We start from the raw sequence: 19,081 nt of genomic DNA, 5'->3' as shown, positions 1-19,081 counted from the left end.
AGCACCTGATGGAGTTTACCGCTAATTAGATAACCGGCTTTACTGACGAGATGCGCATTAATTATCGGATGATATTTATCGCGCACCCCTACTCTATACTGCTCAAAACTCATGTTCGAATCATCAATGTCAAATTCTTTAAATATATAAAAGGTACTTACAGCCTGTGAGTCAGAAGCGCCAGACTGTCCTTGCAAAGTTTGACCATACTACAGCGAGAATAAAAGTTACACCTTCTTTCTTTGCGTGAACATTTGGTCAATGACAAAGTGACAAAAACATACAGATTGTAACAATATGTTAGAATGAGCCGTTTTAGAAGGGGAGGGATGAGTCTTAAATTTTATAAAAAAAATATCTCTTTGGATTTGAGACTTTAGTCTTTGCAACTTTACAGGTCATCTTTATGCACCAAGAGTTTGCAACATGCCAAAGAGAAAGGAGAGATTTAAATCGCATCATATGACCCCTTTAAACTGATGTACTAAATAAAACTGAAATAAAAATGTATATAATATAATGCAGTGAGGTCATGTGACAACTATTAAGCAAAGAAACATTGCAAAAACCTACGATTTCACTTACTATTATAAACACTACACATCATTCACATTGAATTTACTTATGCACTAAGTAGCCAGAACATAGCCAGTAGCTAGCAAAACACCTTTTTCTTTTTTCTTCTTAAAGTTCATGTAGGGATTTCATTATGAATAAAAGCAGAATAAAGTTTGGAGAGGAACACAATAACACCATGCTTAATTCTGATTTAATCTAGAAAACACACAAACTGAATGAAACCTACAATTATTCAAATGATGGAATAAATTTCAGTTTGTTGACTTGCATCCTATCTTCTCCCTTCTTTGTGCAACAGGCCCAGAAAATATTGTGACAATGGAAAGTTTGTGAACGGACAAGCAAATAATATTCTAAATGGACCTCATTCAAACAGATACAGGACCAGAATCAAATCTGGCTTTCAGAAAGACAATGCATATATGCTTCTCATTAGTAACTGACACTTAAACAAACAAACAAATTACACAGAAACAGCCAAAACACACCTGTCACTGAACACATGGTTCTGTTCTGCTTTAATCTTCAAAAAACATTTTCACATTATTCAAATACAGTTTGGCACAGTGTTTCAGGAGATCATATGAGTGCATCTGAGTGAGAGCCAACATATAAAATATCATAACCAACATGACAAACATAAACAAGTCAGTGACCTTGATTTCCTTGGGGTTTATATCTGCTCTGTACACCCTGTCATGCAATGGGAAAGTGACTCGTTGGTGATTGTCCATGCCAAAACCCTACAAGCAATGAAAATCCTTCTTTTTCCCCCTCATGCTAAGCCTGGCATTGTGCTGCATTTCTATTTCCTCTCAGTGCTAACAAGCGTTGCATTCTAGTCCACAAAGAAGACTCAAACCCAGTTGTTACACAACATGTGTTCTTCAGAACAACACTTCCAAATACTGAAGGGAGGCCCTTTCTTTCTGCCTCTCACTTCCTTCACAAAATCTACCATCCCTGAAACTGTAAAAAACAAGTCAATCCAACACAAGCTGTAACACTTCAGGCAATACAAAAGCTTTAAAGGGGGGGTGAAATGCTCGTATTCACTCAATATCCTGTTAATCTTGAGTACCTATAGAGTAGTACTGCATCCTTCATAACTCCAAAAAGTCTTTAGTATTATTATATTTATAAGAGAAAGATAGTCTGTACCGTTTTTTTCCCGGAAAAACACGACCGGCTGGAGGCGTGACGTGTGGGCGGAGCTAAAGAATCACGAGCGCAAGTAGGCTTTTGCGTTGAGAGCATCTGGAAGCTGTGACATTACCGTGAGGAAAAAAAACATCATCCAAAACAAACCATGGCTAAGAGTCAGATAGATTCAGCGTATATTTATGATCCAGAATTAGATCCCGAGGCTGAAATTGAACAAGAGCAGCAGCATCAACGATTACAGCAGGACGTCTCTATGTGGTATGTATTTAAACTGCATATATTTGCTTAGCGGTTTTGGAAAATGACTAAGTTCCACTTTATGTGTTTTTTTTTTTTTTTTTTTTTTAAGGTGTACATTCGGAAAATGCAGTTTTATGCCAACATCACATGTTGTTTACTTGATGTGCTTACATCAACAACGCCGAACAACACAGAGATATTTGAAGCAGTTTTACTCACCATCTGCGGTTCCAACACACGATCGTGACCCTTTTTCGTTGGGACTGCATTATCCTTAAGAAATAAACGATATGCAAACCCGGCGTCAAACTGGGCCTTGTTTGTAAGACAAGCATCTTCGAAATGCAGGGAACAAACAAAAAAACTTGCACAACTCCGTCGATGCTCTGTAAAAATAAACTCCATCCACTGGTCCCTTAATGCTGTTTTTTTTTTTTGGGGGGGGGGGGGGGTAATCTGTGCAGGGTTGTCTTGCCCTGGCAGCCAAAAACACACTTTTCACTCTCGCTCTGATCAGTGAATGTCTGTGCTCTCAGTGCTCTGCTCTACGGGAGCGCGCGCTCTTCCGGCAGAAGTGCCCTTATAAGGAAATTCTGCTCCATCTAACGTCACACAGAGCCATACTCGAAAAAAACTTGTGACAAAACCGGAAGGAGTATTTTTGGAACAAAAATACTCCTTCAAACGTACAACTTAATTTGTACGCGACATTCACTTAACACCAGTGAGAACATTCTCTCTCTTCGTATTCCTTTATTCGCAGCACTAAAACGTCTCCTAACAAAGAGATTAAGACGGACCACGAAGTAAAAACAAAGAAAAGTACAGTCTTATAGAGTCTGTTAGCACACGTCTCATTGAGATCTTTTCATTGAGATCCTCTGCACTTCATTGACTTTTATTGAGATCTCAGGAAAAACCAAGGTAGAAACATCAACAGTTAACATGAACTTTTTACCAGTCAAATTCTGTTCTGACATACAAAAAATAAATAAATAATGCCTAAATTAAGTCAGGATCTCCAGAGTCTGTCATTTGTGCTTTTCTCCACGGCAAACTTGAAAAAAATGTTGAAGCTATGATCATAATTCAAATGTATCATATTCTTTTGTACACCTCAGGACATTCTTTTACAAAAGTGCATCTGGGAGAGAGCCAACACATGAAATATCACAAAGAATATGACAAACATAAACAGGTCAATGAGATGCTGACGGCAAATGAGAAAGTATTATAATGTTTGCTTTTCTATTACTAATAGGCCTAATATAAAAACAATTGTTATAATACTTTCTGTATACATTAATTCCTTTGTTAAACAATTCTATCTGATTATTAGACAGACTTCTATCCGTATTAGACAGAACTGTTAAAAGGTGCCATATGCAAAAATTGAGGTAAAAATATCCAAAACATGACCTACACGCATCAAAAGAATGAGAAGAAATAAGGGCGATGATATCATTAGATGCTGTTAGTATTTCGCTAGAAGTTTGTTTTATGTTTGTGTATTTGTTTTTGGGAAGTTATAACATAGAAATGTATCGAAGGCTGTTCGATAAACATGCTAATGTTAGCGATGGCTAACCGTAGCTGCGTTTGATAATTAGCTAGCTATAACTTACCCATTGTTTTATTTCATAACTAACCTGCTCTGTCTAGTCTGTTGGTCTCCGTGTCCTCTTTGCTTCGTGGTTTTTCTGTGCGTGAGAAAATTGATGTGTGGCGTGAAAGCGTGTGAAAAGAGTCAATTGCGTGCGTCTCACGGTGAATGCTTGAGAGTTGGCAGCTCTGGTTACGTTGGTTGGCGCTAGCTGTGATCAGCTGTCTGATGTTTACCAATGATGTTGACAGAATGCTGTCTGTCAAATTAATTTAATTCAAATAATGTGTATATACAACTCAAAAAGTAATATGAACAAAACGAATAGGAACATATTGACTGGTAAAGGTGAAGGGGAGTAGCTTGAAGATGTCATGTTTCAATATCACTTGAAATCACCCAATGTTCCTCTGGAGGCAAAACGTCTATGAGACTAGAGACTATGCTCGTTTGTTACTCTAGAGTAGACCAATTGACTTTATTGAGGCATACTGCCCCCATCTGGTATGGAATGTGGAGTATGACTTGATTTTCTTTGGCAAGACATGAAAGATGGCACCTTTAATGACGACGAGGAACAAGAGGGAGAGTGTGAGCACTTTGCTGACCCTCTCAGCACCGTCAATATAAAAGTTGCACCGTCAAAATAAAAGTCCCGCTTCGACCAAGCAGAAAAACTTATCGGCCAGTGCTGATATTTGAAAAATACCGATATATCGGCCTGGGCGATATATCAGTCGACCACTAGTTTTGATCCATCTATTTATCTATCCATCTATCTATGCATGTGTGGTGTAAAAAAATATTAATAAATAATAAAAATATTGTTATATATTAGCAGATGTTAGCATTTTTAACTGAACAACTCTATGCTTCCTTCTCAAAAACAGACCAACATCTTTAACCAATTTTTTAATTAGTGTAAGAGCAGGACTGTGACCCAAACCTTCTGAAAGAGGCCCAGAACTCCATCAGATACGAAGATCAATCACAAAGGCAATTAATCAGCCATTACACTAAAAGATCAAAGCCTGGCCACTTTCACCTACGACAACAAATCTTTAACAATCCCCTAGATTTGCCTCAGCTAGCAAAAACCGTACAGCAGGGGAACACTCTGACAGGTCGCCTTTGATCTGCTAAATCTTCTTGTAGCTAGAGGCAAAGGGTCTAAAAATAAGAAAAGGCATTCATCTAGAGGAACAAACATGACCTTGACTACAAAAGTTAGAGATGAGAGCCAGAAAAAATAGGGGTGAGGCATGACTGAAGATGACTTTTTTAACCAACACATGTTCATAGACCTGACTGGTCATGTTTTTCACTCAGGATCATTTTATGTCCCACACAATCGGTCTGTGATGGCACAAAAGCCCAGACATTTGAAACTTCAACCCTTTTGAAGTTACATGTGCCAGTTTCAAAACGTGGCATAATGAAAGGAATAAAACTGAAAATTATCTCATTATTTACTCACCCTCATATCATTCTAAACTTGATGAATCCTCAAGCAGGTCTTTTCCATACAGTGGAAGACCAAAATCCTAACAGTGTTAAATTGATGATGTGTGCATTTAATCTTGAAAAATATAACCATGCCAGTTTCGAATGACATGAAGGTGAGAAAATAATGATAAAATTGTCATTTCTTTAAAACAACAAACAAAATTGTAGTCTGTTTTTTTTTTTTTTTTTTTTTTTAATCAGTCCAACTGGGTTGCTGAATGTGTTACTGAAACCCAGAAGCGAGTTTGAATATTAGCATTTTATTTTAGAATTCTGTCATCCTGAAGTCAATGTGTTTTTGGTAAAATGCCTGCTTGGGCACATATAAACTATTCTGTCTTTCCAAGTTAGAGTGAAAGTGAATGTGTTGTTGGAAACTTACTGATGGTGATGGTCATTTATATCTGACTTCAGAATTTTACTTCTATCAACTGTATTTAGGCATCAAATTAAAAAAAAAAATTAAAACTTTTGCTATTTATTTTCTGCAATAATCCAAAAGCCAATGGAAAAATACAAATTGCTTTTGCTAAAGGTGATGAACATCCAGGTTGGCCTACAAAACTTTCTACTGGAGACAGTGTTGGAAACTTATTTGAAAAGTCACATTTCTGCAATTCTGTTCAACGCCTCTTTAACACAGAAAAGAAAAAAAATGCATGTCTCCAGGCGTAAACTCTTGCAGACAGGAAACACATTAAGACATCAAAGATGTTTAGATGCAAAAACCGGAATAAGATATTTCCCAGAAGTGTTTGGCATTTATTTCCTGCTAATGCAAGCAGACAGACAGTATGCTGCTGATTAGCCAAGAGTAAGCATCTTTCCATAACCCCAAAACAGCCCCGAGATTTATCATACTCAAATCAAATCACAACACACAAAAACCCAAATTTTTGCCCTGACAAGTTTGAAAGGGAAGTTATAGGCGTGACTTCCAGTGTCTCATTAAGGGAACAGTGCTCTATTACTAAGTCTAAAGTAGGTTAAGTGCCCATGCTGTGCTCTTAGAAGTGGTCTGAAAAACAAGCACCCACAGTTTCTCCTATAGATCTACCTGGTGAAAGTAACTGTAGTCTGTCACTCCCCTGCAAATCCCTGGAATTTCCACAGGCCCTTCTCTTGACAGCCTCCCCACCCCTCTCTAATCCCACCTCACCATGTCTGTGTGATTTATTCCCACTGGAGGGATGAAAGGAATCTTAAGAGTGTGCTGGGAAGATTTGGGCACTGATAGTTAGGAACAGAAGAGAGACCGAAGTGAATTGTGATTTACGTCAACAGTCAAACAAATCTCAATTTCCTTCATCTCTGCAAACATTGTGATGTTATCAAAAGTCATGCTGGCTCCAATGTTCATTCAAGCCATTTTGGTTGAAAAGTAATGGATGCAATAGGCATCAGCTTCACCTACTGGCAAAAACTGGAAGGTTTTTTTCAGCTACTGCAATAAAATAATTAGCAAATTATGTACATTAGGTCTGCAAAAGCCAGTTTTTATCTATTAATCCCTATTGCAATCTATTACACATTAAACATTTAAGGCAGATTTTTTTTGTTCTTCTCATGCAATTTATTGCACATTGTTTAGCATTTTAAATGTACATGCATCTACAATGCATTGATTTTTTCCCCAGGGAAGATCGATCTTATCTTATCCAAATGTTCATGCACAAAAATATTATGGCATGAACAAGGATAATTAAATGTTCTTAATCTATTTTCATTCTCATAAGTATTTAAACCTGCAGTAGCATAGATCTCTACTCGCACTACAAAAATAAAGGTAAAGTAGTCTACTACAAACAAACCATGTTAAAAAAAATATATATATAGATTAAAAGTCATATTTGAAACTTTGATTTTTTAACCCAACCTAAATTTTGAATTTTTTAGGAATTGGTGGAAAACAGAAACTCAAACCTTATTATTATAGCAGAAATTATCAGATTTATGCATATCTTCACCTACTGGCAAAAACTGGAAGGTTTTTTTCAGCTACTGCAATAAAATAATTAGCAAATTATGTACATTAGGTCTGCAAAAGCCAGTTTTTATCTATTAATCCCTATTGCAATCTATTACACATTAAACATTTAAGGCAGATTTTTTTTGTTCTTCTCATGCAATTTATTGCACATTGTTTAGCATTTTAAATGTACATGCATCTACAATGCATTGATTTTTTCCCCAGGGAAGATCGATCTTATCTTATCCAAATGTTCATGCACAAAAATATTATGGCATGAACAAGGATAATTAAATGTTCTTAATCTATTTTCATTCTCATAAGTATTTAAACCTGCAGTAGCATAGATCTCTACTCGCACTACAAAAATAAAGGTAAAGTAGTCTACTACAAACAAACCATGTTAAAAAAAAATATATATAGATTAAAAGTCATATTTGAAACTTTGATTTTTTAACCCAACCTAAATTTTGAATTTTTTAGGAATTGGTGGAAAACAGAAACTCAAACCTTATTATTATAGCAGAAATTATCAGATTTATGCATATCTACTGTTAAAATGTATTTTCAAAGTTGTAAATAAAACAGAGATTATTGGAGTATGCTTTACAAGAAAATACCATTTCAGTCTTTCTACTTTTCAAAATTTTACATCTAATTTAATGGGTTACAATATGTTTGTAATTATTTGTAAAACTTACTGGTGATTTCTGCGTGAAAATTATTCCATCATCATTTGTTTTTCAGTGAAGTAAATTAAATAGTTTGGGTTGAGCTGCAGTAAAATTAGCCATATCTTGATTTAAAGGGGGTATTGTGGATAACCAAATTTAAGTAAATTTATTAAACTAATCCAACTGTTCACATTTTACAGTGCAGGTTTGGAATGACATTAGCAAACAGACAATTCAATTTTTTTATAAAAACTAATTCTAATCTAATCTATTTATTAAACATTTGTGTCATAATATTTTGGTTGCCACCATATCATAAAAAGCAATAAGCCAGCTTTACAAAAACATACAAATATAAAGGTAAGCCAGATTTGTGGAACCCCATGTGAGACTGGTAACAAAACGAAAGATGACTATCAGGATACAGGCGCAACATTCCTCCACGAACGCTGGTGCCCTGGCTGAGAGCAAAGCAACAATGTGGGGCTTGTTGCCCCAGCCCTTCTGCCCAAAGTAACTCCCTGACTGACCTTCCAAATCTGACCCCACCACCCAAAGCAGACCACCCCACCAGAAGAGTCCCATGTACGATGTCTTTGAGCAGTGCTCACAGTGAACTTTTCCCTGAAATATAGCATGCAATTCAACAGACCCTACTGTGTTTGCATGTACAAAAATATTCCATTATTAATCAGAATTTGGCCTATTTTGATTATGTAAACACATGATCTAATAGCTTTTGAGCATGTAAACATACTTTGCATGTAAATATGGTCAGTATGTATCAACAAGTAGCCAGCCTACACCAGTGTCCGAAATCACTTTTTTTTATGATGTCATATATATTTGTCACTTAAAATATCTGGGGCATTTTTATCATTTTTGTTGGCTGATTGATGTCTGACCGTGAAATCAAGAATAATTTTTTTAAATCACCCCAGACAATGTCCAAAGATGTAAAACATCAAAATATCAAATTATTTTGATTCATGTGATCACAAAAAAAAAAAAAAAAAAACTAATAACAAAAAATAAATAAACAATAAAATAAATAAAATAAAAATAATCTGGTCAGTTTTTATTTTGTAAGCGTCACATGAACCAACAGCTTTTGAGCACCTTATACATACATTTCAGAGTAATATTATGAACCATGAATATGATGCACATATGAATGCATTCAGTACGTGAAATAATTAAATTAAATTAAATAATAAACAACACAATTTAACAAAAGACCTAATCTATAAATAGGCAAGAATGCACACATTTCTTATCTGGATTCCATTCATAATTAAACTGTGCAATGATGCAACTCATTCATTGATCCAAATGTGAACAGAACAGTATTGTCTACGCTTAGTCTTGGGTTTGCCCTGATTTCTCACTGTCTGGTCGTGTAGGAGACTGTGTTTATTTTCCCTGTGAGGTCTGAACTGAAGATCCTGGTTTGTTTTTCATACATAACAGTGTAGGCAGGGTTTTTGATACAATCTAACATCTGTCAACACATTAAACACACTACCAACCGAAAGATCAGACACACTTGACTGTCTTTTGACCTTTAAAGGTGTATGCTTAAATGCTTTAAATGAGATTTGTACATAAATATAAATTGCACCTTTCCAAAGATGGAAAAGTTGGATCATACACTGAATAAAAAGCAGTCGACATGTGGCCAGCATACATGGTGGTCACCAGTGTCAGATATGTATTAAGGACCAGTTTTTAAGTGAATAATGTCATCAATTTAAATCGTATAAAGACATTAAGTCAAGTTAATTAAACGTTAAATAGTATTAGGTTATATTCAGAAAACAAATAAGCATCAAATACATAATTAGCTTTATATAAGACAAAAACAAATTACAAATAATGTTTATTTGTTTGTGCTCCCATTTTTTTAATATATGGGCTTTTTTCCCCTCAGTTTTGGTGGCATTTTATTGGATAACTTCTGCTTAATGTTACAACACTAAATACCTCTAAAATATCAGACCGTTTTGATTTGTTTGGTCACTCCGTAAAAAGCAAGTGTATCCAATTTTTTAAATAGTTTTGACTTGCTGATTTATTTACCGAGAAAAATAAATAAAAAGCAAAAATATATAACATCTGCACCCATTATTCATCTCTCTGAGAGAGAAAAGTTAAACCGACGTCAAAATACTGTTATAGCGCCACTGTCAAGTTCACAGCAACTTCAAGAACCTTCGAGGGACTAGATATTCCTGAATCAACCCATGTGCGTCCTACCTTTGATAAGAGCCTCTTTTCCTCTTTCTTTTTCTCCACATGCTGATCCAAAGGCATCAGCAGAAAATCGTCTTCACAGCAGATGAAGCTCACGGTGCATCCCATCCAGACAGGTTGAGGTCAGCGTACTCAAGACCCATTCAACGCGAGCGTTCTCGTGATTAATGATTATTCCTCCTGAAGATCTGCGCGGCAGGTATGAGCTCTATTCAAACACTCACGCGCATTTCAGTCCAAAAGTGATCCGACAGGAGTTATTCCATCAGCGTCGGCGTCTTCGTGCGCGATGTTCGCTTTGACCACAAAACTCTCATTCAGAAGCACGCACCGAGGCAGTAGGAAGGACTGGAGAGTGAGGGGGAAAAGTTTGAAAACTGGGATGTGTAGCTCTCTCATGCCGCGCGCTACCTGCGCGCACACACTCCCGGAGCCTCAGGAAACGCAACTGGCGTTCAGTGTAAACAAAGGCCGCTGCACTTGCGATGTGCGGTGCGTTTCATCGAGTAAACAAATGGGCAGGTATAAAAGAGGACTTCAAGTCATGTGGGTTTTACACTATCTGTCTATTTACCTATTTAGCTATAGATTCAAGTGACATTAAGCACTGGTAACAAACTGGTAAAAAAAAAAAAAAAAAAAAAAAAGTTTAATAATAGCAATAAGAAGGAAAAGGCAAAAGAAAATTACAATGATTTGTTTTGTTACTTAAATATTATTTAAAAGTAAAATTAAACGTTAATTTCCACCTATCTATCTAGACTTTATGAAGGCCACGTGACAGCTTGTTTTTATGGACTTTCCATTTCTAGTTGTCAATAGAGTTGTAAGCGGTAAGATCAAAGCAATATAATCAACACACGTAGTGACTGATCCGTCAATGATCCCGCCATTGTTTTCATTTGCTGGACTAAAATTAAAGGTTTAGAGGCTAGAATAACTTGGCTGGGAATTTTCACTGTGCATTCCAACTTAATGTGCCATTTGTGATGGGGTTATGCATGACCTTCACACCCTGAATACCTCAAACAAATGGTCAACACCTATTTATAAAACACAGGATTTCTGGTTAAAATTTCTGTTAGGAATGAAATAATGAGCCAGTGCATACAATTTTCAGTTCAAGACACTACATTAAGCGTAGAAAGTTATTTGGAGCACATTATTATTTTTCTTCTTCTTTTTGGAATAATGTGCACAGATGAATCATTCAGAGTAAGACAGCAATGTGCATTCAGAAAGTAAATAAAGAGTTTTGATTTACCATTTATTGTAAGCAGTGTCTGAATTTAATTAAAACGAGAGTCTGTTTAGTATTTGAGAAGACATTAATATATTGAGCAAATGTGAATATTACATCATAACCAATATTTGGCTAGAACATTCAAAGCACAAAATGGATTTAGAAGAGCACATCCTTGTCTGATTTAATGAAAGACTTGTCTGTTGTTTATAGGATAGCAGACAGCTTGGTCTCTAGTCAAAAAGACAGTGTCATGATTAAAAATGTGTGCTCCTGGTTCGCTTTTACCAGCAGAAAATGCACTTTTTTAATTACACTTAATGGATGATTTAAATCCTGGAATCAAATACATCACAGATTCAGCCAGCAAAGTGGACCATGTAAAAGCTTTTGGCCATAAAATGCATGTGAGTGGACACTCGATTTATTCCTAGCAGCTTTAGTTATTGAGTTTGTGCTGTTGTATAAGACCTCACTTGATCAGGCTGAATGGTTGAATTGCATGGACTGATAAGGAATAGTTTAAATAATGGCTTCCTTCCTCAAGAAATTGCATGTATTCTGTATTCAGCAGCTTTTTCTTTTATTTATTTTTGAAAAATCTGAAGTCGGAGCTTTCTTTTTAAACTGTGGTAACAAAATGGAAATATTGTGTCAAAGTAATGAAATAATACAAAACAGGTTCTTGTTCGCTGAGTTAAAAATATTAAAGATTCAGTGAGTGAGTCATTAGACTGATTCACACTGTAAAAACTTTTTGAGTTTGAGATCAGTTCCTGTGTTTTGTTAAAATCATTCATCAAAAAGAATCATAAGAGCCATTTGTTTGTGAATTGAACTGCACTGTTTGCTCTGTATGTAATTGAAATGAAAATCATAAGAATTATTTGGCTATAGGTCTGTTCGTTTATTTGGTCTTATTCTTTTATTCCTTGATTCCTAAACCTATATAAATGGTTTTGATAAACGAGACAAAATCAAAGCTTTTACTTTTTTTTTTTGACGGCATGAAATAACACAAAACTTATTTGGGTTTCATTTTGAGTTTAACATATAAAAGATTCAGTTAGTGATAGTGAGTGAGTCAATACACAGATTCACACGGTAAATAGTTTGAGACTGATTACAATGTTTCATTGAATTAATTCATCAAAAAGAAAAAAAATGGATTTTGTTTAAACCCTATATAATGCTTGTGTCAGATTTGTCAAAAGCATTTAGTTTACTCTTTATTTTGAAAGCATGAAATAACAGAAAGCTGGTTCTAGGCTCATTTTGAGTTGAAAGATTCAGTTTAAGTGATTCATTAGACTGATTCACAATACCAACACTTTGAGTTTGAGATTGATTCCAGCGTTCCATTAAAATGATTCATCAAACAGAATCTGTTCAACAAAACCATTTGTTTGGGAATCAGACTACCCTTGCTCTGTAAAAATAAACATCATTTTGAAAAAAAAAAAAATGTTATGTGACATTTCTCAATATTGCTGTGGAAATCATAAGTGTAGCCATGACTGAAATTGAAAGCCTTTTAGTTATGGGCAAGTGTGTAATATATCTTTGAGCACATGATGGGTTTTAATATCTGTGTGGATTGAAATAGAAGTGCAGATAACGGTTTGGAGAGGTTTTATCTTCGGAGCAAAGCCCAAACTTTATGAGTAGGTTTAGTGCTATGTCCTGTCAAGACCAAATTTACAGGACTAAAGTTTACCATCCATCTGAAGCAAACCAGCCACACAAAGACATCACAAACAAGTCTTACACATGTAAGTATGCACTGCTTTGAAAGTAACTGTTCACCTGCAAATTTTGTGGCTGTCTTTAGCATCAAGGCAGCTCAGGCTGAACACTAGTGCTTTGTTTTTCTGCTGTTGCATTTTTTAAGGAAATGTACCATATTAGCTCAGAGGTGGGATAACACATAATGAAGGATAACTACATTAGTGCCACAATAGCCAAGGTCATGGATCAAAGCACCTCTTTCAGCTCATTACTGAGTCCAATTTGCCTCTGTTCTTTTCCCATTGACCATTGATTCCATTAGTGTTGAGCTCAGACGGTCATCTGAGGCTTCTTAAATGAGAGGAATGACATTGAGAGAAATAAACCCAGACCGTTGTTTTTCATCTGAAGACAGAACATTCCTAGACAATCTTCTGTTTCAGAGTGTTTTCATCTTTGTCGTCATTGCACCAACAAACTTTATCATTACTAATTATGACATTTTTTTTTCTTGGTTTAACACTTGTGTTGTGCTTAAAATCCTTTACATAATCTGGTGATAATCTGGTCAAATATGACCAGAAAATTGCTTGTAAATCTTGCATTATGCAATATTATCAACAAATCTTGGATTCAGTCTTTTTGGTCTTGTTGATCTGAGATTACGCTTCTTAGTTTTTGAGTGAACACTGCCAAGATTATCCACAAATAATGCTTTCTTCACTCAAAAACGAAGGTTGGTAATCAATGAGGCCTATGACCAATTAGTTCCAAAAAATGTATACAAAACCTGTGCTAATTGAAAGAAAACAAGTCAATAAAAATAATCTTATATTTGGTAATAATATAGCATAACAAGATATTTATAAACAATTTATTGTGGGCAAGTATTTGGCTGGAACCTCTGCAAATGTAACAATTTAATTAAAAAATTCAATAAATTGAGTTTGATTTTTGATTAAAACAAGAAAAAGCTATTCGCCAATGGGTTAAGAAAACTAATCATTATTTATGGGGTAAATCTTTCTTTAATAATAATAACGCCAACGAAAACAATAGGTGCCTACGCACCTTCGGTGCTTGGCCCCTAAATATAGCTGCAAGCAGCAATTACGGGACCAAGCATTCCAACGGCAAATGTATGAGCTAAGCATGTCATGGAGCATCACAGAAAATGCATTAATGAGCGATAACAGCAATTTTAGGATTATTGTAATTGAATTGACAAAAAAAAAAAATCATAAATACAACCTCTAGTAGCATGATTACCTGGCTTATAAAGATTGGCCAATAGGTGGTGCTGTTATCAAATACATTTAGTGTACTCTGTGTGACTTTTTAATGACACACACAAAGTTTGGTGTCAATATGCCAAAGCATTGCAGAGATACAGCCTGAAGTGTCATTTTGGCATTGTGCCTCAAATTCGTCGTGTCAGGAGAGGCTGAAGATAATCTGATTCGAATTTGGTGAAAATAGGACCTACGGTTGATGAGTAGTTTGAAAAAGTAGGTTTTCAACATAAATCAAAATGGCGGACAGGAAATTCATCTTAGTCTGGCATATTTGGTATCCATGTTGTCAGCATAAGCCAGGGAATATTCCCCTTTACTGTGGAATATGTTTTTGTGGATCCGTTCACACATCATCAAGCTTTTCAAAGTCAGCATTTCTGCATGTGATCTTAAAGATAAGCCATAAGCCATCCATATTCATATAACCCACTTTCCAATGTGAGAAGTCATGGAAACCAGCAGTGTGCAAACAGTAAAGCTGTAAAATGATTTGTGTATTGGCTTGATTCTGGGTCAGTATATTATCTGTTTCTGATAGACAATCTTCACTGGCAATGTGCCTGAGTGTAATTACTTGGATTGCGATGATACTGCACAATCAGCAAAAGAGTATGACTATTGAGCAGACAGCACAGCTGCTTTCAGCACTGATAATAATAATAAGACATATTCATATCAAATCAGCATATTAGAATGCTTTCTGAAGGATCGTGTGACTCTGAAGACTGGATCAATGATACTGAACATCAGGTTTTTCATCACAGAAATAAAATACATTTTAAAATATATATTTATGTAGAAAATAGTTATTTTAAATATTTCACAATATCAAATAAATGCAGCATTGGTGAGCACAAGATACTTTTTTCAAAAACATTAAAAATCTTACTAACACCAAACCTTTGATCGGTAGTGTATATTCGTTGTTCGTGTAAACACACTTGGCATTAAATCTGTATCTAATTCTGATTCTGATAATAATATGTATGATCATCACCAACAGCAATTAAACTAATTTAACTATGTAGATAATATAACACAAAATACAACAACTGGTATAAGAAATTCATCCAGACTGGTAAATCTTATTTACTATTTATTTAACCCAACCCCTCAGAGGACCTCAGATGATGCATGCTATCTTACGACCAATCATATGTAATTTTCGAGGTGGCTAATTCGTACAAATTTGTACGAATTGGGCAACTCATAAAATATGTATGATTTATCACAAATCGTATGAATTTGTACGACCTCATTCGCCACATCTTAAAAATTTACAAATCGTCCGTGAGATCAGGCTGAGATGATGCTAACCCTGAAACAGCATACAGAACTCTCACATATTTTTTGCTATAAGTTCGATTGCATCATATAATAATCATCTGTTTGATTACATCATTAATTGATTTTTCCGTACATCTCTATCATATGCACATAAACTGACATTCACCACTGATAAGCTACTAATAAATATTGTAGAAAATACATTTTCTGTGAAGTTGATCTGCTATGATTTGTATGGTAAAAAAGTGTTATACAAAATTAACTTGAATTAATCTGAATTCAAGTAAAAGTTGCTGCGTATGTTTAATCTTGTCAGTGAATTTCTTTTATCTACTATAGTCTTCTTTTATTGACTATTTGACCTCTGCTGTAAATTGAATTAAACTTTTTATTTATACCTAAATTACATATATATATTATACCTATACCCATATATATATGTATACCCATATATATACCAATTCTATTAAAATAAGACAAAACACTGCAAAGTTATTGTGTTTTTAAAAGTAAAATAAAGGCAATATTAATAGTAATAAAAACTATAATTTTATATATATGTATGTATATATATATGTATGTATATATATATATATATATATATATATATATATATATATATATATATATATATATATATAAAACTTTGCAGTGTTTTGTATTATCTTCATAGAATGGGTAACTATAGTGACTACAGTATTTGTTTTTTTCCACAAGACTCCGCCCCCATTTTATGACATGTTCCTGTCTGTATTATACTGTGTGTTTGCGTGTGTGAGAGAGCGATAGAAACATGCCTGTTTAGGCTGTTTTCAAAGCAATAAAGGTGTGCTGTAGATAAAACTGCACATTCCACAGCTTGAAAATAAACTTCTGGTCTGGTCGCTTAAAAGACTGCAGTGGAGATGGGCTGCTTTTCAGTGTCATTGTTCTGTGGCGTCTTATGACTAAGAAACATATATAAGTCTACAATATAAGTCCTAACACAATCAATAATTATTTGGAAGTGTACCACATAAAATGTACAGTGCTGTGTGTTTCATGCTTTCACTCTTTTGCAAGTTCCAGAACCTTTTATGTCCTAGATTAAAGGCGTCTTGGGTGGCAGAGTAGACTATTGCACACCGATGGAGGAATATAGAAAGGTGATATACAATGTACCACTGAAGGATTAGTCATACGAGATATTAATTTGCTGTAATTACTCTATTATATTCTAAAAGAACGGGTTATGTAACATTCTCATATTTCAGAGGACCCTGGAATCATTATCTGACCACAATACCTGAGTTTTGCCCTTTGTCTGCTTATTGTTGGCTCTTTGGAGCCAGTATGTTGGTCCTGCAGGCAATGTTCCTATTTTTGCACCACGCAAGAAAATGAAGTTCGGAAAATCCTTTCATTTCTACTCCTGACATGTTCTGAGAAGGTTAGGTTGGCAGGATTTAAATTGTTGTCACTGATCTTTGTGTACATTCTTTTGCCTGACTTTTCCGAGGGATTGTAATAGCACAACAGTGGAGAATGACAGGCCTCGTCATGTTTTGTTTTGTGTTGGGGTCTAGAACAGACAGAGCTTGCATTTTTCCATCCCACTCTCCTCATTTTCGTTTCTCTGGAATCCTACATCACATTGTTATGGGGCTGTTATGCATTTGTTGCATCTGTCTGGATGGTCCGGGGCTTCTTTGCTCTCAAAGTGTTCCAGCACATTGACATAATATCCCATCATGCCCTTCTCCAATACTCTTCACTCTTCCCCTTCATTTGGAATTGGGATAATCCGATAATGTGTCCTGGGAGAACAATAGGGCTTGAAAGCAGTCTTTCCTTTGGGCAGACCGGCTACAAGAGAGGCATTGTGCCTCAGTGCCAAACTTAGGTAGCATTAAGATGATTTTCATGAGACATTTATGTTACGTCACTCTTATGTCAATGTTTTTTTAACAGAAAATTCTTGATTTGTTGGTGACTTCTTAACCATGTCTTCAGATAAATGGGCTTTTAATAAAATAATGATACCGCACGACAGCGTAATATTGTAACAAGACTTATATATTATAGATGGTATCACATATGTTGAGTAATAATAATCCATAATAATTTATCCGGTGAAAAATGAATCTCATCTGAATCAGGAGAGAAATATGCACAGATAAAGCACCATCTAGTGAAAACAGTCCAAAACAGTTCTAAACAAATATGTGGGTGGATTTTGATGTGAGAGGGAAAAAAAAGGATCAACTTTTTCACTGGAGGAAGTGGTAGATTATTGACTAGTGTTTTGAAAAGAAGCGATGGTTTGAAGTTTAAAAACATCTTGATGGATTTGTTTTTTTTTTACAAACTCTCAGCTTTTTACTTCACAAGACATTATTCAATGGACTAGAGTCGTGTGGCTCATTGTGATGTTTTTATCAGCTGTTTGGACTCTGACGGCACCCATTCACTGCAGAGGATCCGTTGGTGAGCAAGTGAGTTACTGCTAAATTTCTCCAAATCTGTTCCGATGAAGAAACAAACTCACCTACATCTTGGATGGGCTGAGGTTGAGTAAGTTTTCAGCACATTTCCATTTTTGGGTGAACTATCCCTTTAATATTATATTTTTAAACATATAATCCCCAGGCTCCGTCATCTCACACTTTGCTGCTGTGTTCTTAGCTGTAATCCGAGAGGGAACAGGAAAAGTGGGAAATAGTTCTGAGATACCCGGCCGATGCCCATCGCCAGAGCTGCTGGGGGCCATCGGATCACAAAAAGGCCTCTGTGGAAGAGAGGTCCGGGGTCGGACCAGAGCTGCTTTCATGTCTGGGTTTCCTCGGTCACTTAAATCTGCAGGTGCGGAAAGGGAACGTCTGTGACTGCCCAACATTCCCAGGGAGCCATTTGATACAGACGTGAATCAGAACATCCTGTAACTGATGACTGAATTAAACTCAACTCATTCAACAGCTCAGCATTCGCATCTCGTTTATCCCCACTGGTTTCATGTAATATCAGTGACCTCTGTTATGACCATATGTACTAAGAAAATTAATTATGAAAAAAACAAGTTTCCCATTATACAAACTACCAATGCACTTAACCCTATAAAGACTGCTGTATAATATTTGTTACTACATACCTTCTGTCATCTGATTGATAGTTTATACTTTTTTATCAAGTAAATGGCCTTTTTTAGGTACAGTATATAATTAAACATCCTGCTTCTGGTTCACCTGTCTTTTTGCTGTGAAATCTTTAAAGGTTTTGAGAACTTAAAGAACAATGCTGTTAACATTATAGCATTTACTGGATTAAAGCAGATTGGGTTTACTTATCAAAACATAATCATTTGAAAAAATCATGTTTAAATGTGAATATCAAATACTTTAATCAAGCTTTTGATATCTCTATATCATTATTATATTGCATTGCCTTATACAGTATGTTTGCAGGGAGAGTAGAGATAAGTCATGATCTGCAAGATTAACCACAATTTGATGTGATCCGACCACCTCAGAGAAAACCAGTGTTGAGCTGCTGCAAGAGCTTTAC

The 19,081-nt window shown here is 35.4% G+C and overlaps 1 protein-coding gene across 5 annotated transcripts in view; it reads right to left on the bottom strand.

The window, feature by feature from the left end:
- LOC128020089 (tensin-1) overlaps positions 1–10,425 on the bottom strand; it is a 208,833-nt gene extending 198,408 nt beyond the window's left edge. For 4 of the 5 annotated variants that reach the window (XM_052606636.1, XM_052606639.1, XM_052606641.1 and 1 more), the window contains exon 1: positions 9,992–10,141. In XM_052606636.1, the coding sequence (XP_052462596.1) occupies positions 9,992–10,096 (105 nt within the window). In that variant the 5' untranslated portion in view covers positions 10,097–10,141. Of the gene's footprint in view, positions 1–9,991 lie in introns of all 5 variants that reach the window. The other variant, XM_052606647.1, reaches the window with a different exon arrangement.
- Positions 10,426–19,081: the final 8,656 nt, after the last annotated feature.

This window comes from Carassius gibelio, chromosome A9 (genome assembly GCF_023724105.1).
Source record: "Carassius gibelio isolate Cgi1373 ecotype wild population from Czech Republic chromosome A9, carGib1.2-hapl.c, whole genome shotgun sequence".
Classification (NCBI taxonomy): Eukaryota; Metazoa; Chordata; class Actinopteri; order Cypriniformes; family Cyprinidae; genus Carassius; species Carassius gibelio.
This window is presented reverse-complemented; position numbering and strand designations above follow the sequence as displayed.